General features: G+C 54.4%; 1 protein-coding gene across 2 annotated transcripts in view; it reads left to right on the forward strand.

Annotated features, from left to right (window-relative positions):
* The window catches only part of TWNK (twinkle mtDNA helicase), a 5,404-nt gene extending 3,224 nt beyond the window's left edge, over positions 1 to 2,180 (forward strand). For both annotated transcript variants that reach the window (XM_077748459.1, XM_077748460.1), the window contains one exon: positions 985 to 2,180. In XM_077748459.1, coding sequence (XP_077604585.1) covers positions 985 to 1,305 — 321 coding nt within the window. In that variant the 3' untranslated portion in view covers positions 1,306 to 2,180. The remainder of the gene's footprint in view (positions 1 to 984) is intronic.
* Positions 2,181 to 4,454: the final 2,274 nt, after the last annotated feature.

Raw genomic sequence — 4,454 nt, forward strand, 5'->3', positions numbered from 1 at the left:
GTCCTCTGCCCCCCCACCCCCACCCCACCGCCGCCCTCTAGGAGCCCACATCATCCAGTGGGGAAAATAGCAAGACAGTGATTGTAGCTCAGTATGATAAACACTACAGTAGGCAACACAGGCATTTGGGGAACAGTGAAACCTCTGAGTCTGCCTGTGACATCTGGGGACACTTCTTCACCCATTTGGGGAGAGGAAGTGTCAACAAACGTTGGCTTGAGTTTTGGCAGACAGTAAGTGTTAAACAATCAAATAAATGGGAGGGTCTTCTGGGCAGCAGGGCCAGCCGAGTCCCAGAGCTTCCAGGGATGACACTGAGGGCCTGTTAGGTGCCAGGCCTGGGCACGGGGCATACAGGCTGGGGAGCACTAACTCCGCCACAGTGGAACAGACATGGAGCTAGGGAAGAGAGGAACACAGGAGTGGAAAGATGACGGATGGTTTCTTCTTTATTTACGGAGATCAAGAATGGTCCCCGATGGGGGCGCCTGGGTGGTTTAGTCGGTTAAGCGTCCGACTTTCGCTTAGGTCGTGATCTCGCGGTTCGTGGGTTCGGGTCCCACGTCAGGCTCTGTGCTGACTGCCAGCTCAGAGCCTGGAGCCTGTTTCAGTCTGTGACTCCCTCTCTCTCTGACCCTCCCCTGCTCACACTGTCTCTCTCTCTCTCTCTCTCCTAGAAATAAAAAAAAAAAGCCTTAATAAAATAAAAAAAGAATGGTCCCCGATGAAGGGGACCTGAATGATAAGCAGCAGGGGTTGAGTGGGGTGGTGGGCTGTGGAGGAGTGTTAAACCGTCAGAGGGAATAGCATGTACACAATCTGGGGCAGCAGCGAGTAGTCAAGGAACTGAAGGATTCAGGTGGCCCCAGGTTGTGGTCAGTAGTTCATAGCTCTGCCCTTCTTCCCTGGACCTTCAACCTTCCTTTCTGCTTCTCATGTGTCTTCTCACTGCTCCTTCTTCCCTCCCCCACCCCCATCCCCCAGGCAAGCCAGGAAGCGGACAACGTTCTGATCCTACAGGACAGGAAACTGGTAACTGGTCCAGGGAAACGGTATCTGCAGGTGTCCAAGAACCGCTTTGATGGAGACATAGGTGTCTTCCCACTTGAATTCAACAAGACCTCTCTTACCTTCTCCATACCACCAAAGAGCAAGGCTCGGCTCAAGAAGGTCAAGGATGACAATGGGCTAGCGGCCAAAAAGCCCTCTTCTGGCAAAAAGGGGGCTGTGCCCCAGAACTCTGAGGCTTGCTTGGATCAGGCGCACCAGCCCTGCCAGCCAGACCCCTCCAAGCCCTCCAGGTGAAGGCAGCGCAGAGCTGGACACTGAAAGGAGCCTGGCCAGACAGGCAGGGGCATAGACCTGCTTAGCCCTCTGCCAAGGCTGCCTCTGTCCTGTGGGCCTAAGCTAGGGATCCTCCGCAGTCAGAGGGGCCTAACCTAGGGCAGAGTTCCATTGTGAGAGACTTGAGAACTTCCTGTGTGCCAGGCTTCCTTCTAGGTCTTGGGAGTACGGCACTGACAAGACAGATGAGGTCCCTGCTTCCCTAGACCCTGTAGTCTAATAAGGGAGACAAGAAAAATAATGAACAAACACAAAACGTATTTTTAGACCGTGAGATACGTCATGTAGAAAAGAAAACAGCGCAGTACATACAGCCTAGTGCAGATGAAGGTCTGAACAGGTATCTCTAAGAGGACATCTGAGATGGGTCTCAAAGAGCTAGGATTGAGCCATGTGAACATCTGGAGAAAGAGGGATCTGAGCAGAGAGGAAATGAGATACAGAGCCCCTCAGGTGGGAGTGAGCACATGGAGTTCAAAGCAGCAAGTTCAGGCCCCCTGAACGTGGAAGGGAATAGAGGACTTCTTGCCAAACTCCAGCCCAGGCATCTGGAGCCAAAGGGTGAAATGGTGGGTATCAGACTCCTCTGTTACCCATTCTGGACCCTACCATGAGGTGGCACTGGCTACCATGGGATCCTAGGTGCTTGACCCTGTAGCATCAGGGCCCCAAAGGTGGAAGCTGGCCAAAGAGCCATGGAAGAAAGCTGTGAGCCCAGAGTGCCTGCTACGTGGACACGCATTCCTTGTTCCACCGCCTCAGACCACTGGAGTGGATACAGTCAGGACTTTTTGTAGAGCCTTTTCTAGTTTTACTGAAAACAGTTTTTCCATTGCCTTTGTTTCTGTGTTTTTTCTCATTTGTCCACCAGGTGTCTCCCCAGTCCAGAACTGTATTTTCCTCTTGCTTTCAATGGGGTCTCTGAGCTGTGCACTCCCAAGGAAGCAGGACCATTAAAGGGCCTTCACCCACACACCCCCTTACACCTCTTCGTGGCTTAGGGATGACAGGATGGTGTCTCTTTATCCTTATTTTCCCTGAAGATTTCCATGTGATCCCTGGCACAGGTGTGGGTCACTGGGCCACATGCCTAGGCCCGGCCTGACCAGCTGGCCCTCAGTGATACGAGCCACTCGCTGACCTCTCTGAGTGCGGGCTCACGAACACAGTCTTCTTATCTGGCTCCCCATTCATTTCCTCTGTCCTTGTTCGCTCAGTGTTTCTCTTATATCAGTATGTGTCAGAGCTTCTAAGATTCTTTAAAAATGAAGAACCTAGGACCTACTCTCCCCCCCCACCCAATACACACACAGATGTTTCTAGTTCTGGAGGTTTGAGAAAAGTTAACAGGATTTCTCATCTTCAGCAAGTACTGAAGGGGATTGTAATTTAAGAGACCTTGTGAAAAATAGTTCCTAAATGATGGTACTTTTCCGTTTCACTTCCTCTGATATCCTCAAGCGCTATTTTCCCTTTGGATTTGCATGCAAGAGTGGTCACAATGCTGGGTGTTCTGAGGGAGGTGGGGAGATGCCTTTTGTAAGGGTAGGCGGAGGCTTCCTGCTCCCTCCAAGCAGGGCTGCCTTACCAGGTTCCCCCAGTCCACCCAAGTGGGCTTCTGGGGCCCTGTGGAAGGCTCTGGGAGTTCTGGTCTTTTGGGTGTGAGAACTATGGCTACAACTCGCTCCTGAAATAGACCCTGGAATAAAGCTGTTCTCTGGGGAAGAACCTGTGGGGGGAGGGAAGGGGTAGCTCCTCCAGGGCCTCCCTTCTTGGGGGTCTCTCCCAGACTGGCTGGAGCCAGGCCTCCTAATCCTGCAGTAATCATTCCCAGCCGCTGGCTGGTCTAGGCCTCATCCAGTGCCTGTAACAACGTCAGCCATGCCTTCCAGATGCACGCCACCAGGTCAGTCCTACCTCTGAGGATGTGGGTTCTACATTCTGGTCTGGGAACTGCTGGTGTGTTCTCAGGAAATCCCTGAAGTCCCTGTGAATTGGGGCTATAAAGGTAGATACACACTTGTCTGTTTGTCTTGCCCCACCCTCCCAGCTGACTCCCCCTACCTCAGCACAAGCCAGAATGATGGGGGTGGGGGGCAGGGGAAGCTAATGCTCCCCCAGCCCCACTCTCTGTTCAAGCCTCTGTGGAGCCTAGAAAGCAGTGGGGTGATCCCTGGGTCCTGTGTAAGGTTCCTGGGAGTCACTGTCCCTGTACCCAACCAGACCAGGTTAAGTCAAGTTACCTGGATTCTGCCTATCTCCGATTGGATATTAAGAATCTCCCTGAGAGTTCAGGAAGGGCCTGGCCAAGCAGGGACCAGCTGGGTCTGCAGCCTTCTCCTCAGATTCTGGGTCACATTTGTCTGGGGGTGGGGGTGGGGGGCAGCTTTGGTCCTCCAGCAGCTTCTTTACTGCAGATGGGTTTGAGAAGGGACTAAATCCACTGGACTCCGGCTGCCCAAGTAGTCAGGCTGCAAAGATGGCCCAGATACCTATAGACATCACTATGTGCCCTCCCACAGGCTGCCTTGGGTGCCATGGAGGGAGGGAGCCCTAGGTGCCTCCCTGCAATACAAGGCAACTTCCTGTTTGTGCCTGTGGGTGGAACTTCTGAGGCTAAGGGAAGCCTGGCCCTGCTGGCGTGGGGGGAGGACAGGCGAGCACTCTCACCTGGGCAGACACCTACTCCAGGGGAGGGGGAGATCTGCTAGGGCAGCTCTGGCCAGAGGGTGGGGCGGGATCTGTTTTGGTGAAACCCGAACCTTCTTTGTCTGCTTCCTAGGGGTTTTCCCTGTGCCTGGGGAACGAGCTGCGAGCGGACTCAGTTTGGCTCCCTACGGGGCTGGGCAAGTGGCAGTAAAGCCCTATCGCCAACTTGGTTAGGGCAGCCAGGTAGTTTAGCTCTCGGTCACGTGCTGCTCGCCCCTTCCCCTGGTCGAAAACCAAATCCAGAAGGCTGTGAAGTCGGAGGCCAGCGGGGGAGCCTCCGGCCACCGTTGAGCTACTGCGGGTCTGGATACCGGGTCCGCTGCTGAGGGGGTGCTGGGCAGACCACTCCCCTCCTGAGTCGGGGGCGCGGCCTCGCCCGCCCCGCCCCGCTCCACCAGGCC

The sequence above is a fragment of the Crocuta crocuta genome, unplaced genomic scaffold (genome assembly GCF_008692635.1).
Source record: "Crocuta crocuta isolate KB4526 unplaced genomic scaffold, BGI_CrCroc_1.0 scaffold619, whole genome shotgun sequence".
In the NCBI taxonomy this organism is placed as follows: Eukaryota; Metazoa; Chordata; class Mammalia; order Carnivora; family Hyaenidae; genus Crocuta; species Crocuta crocuta.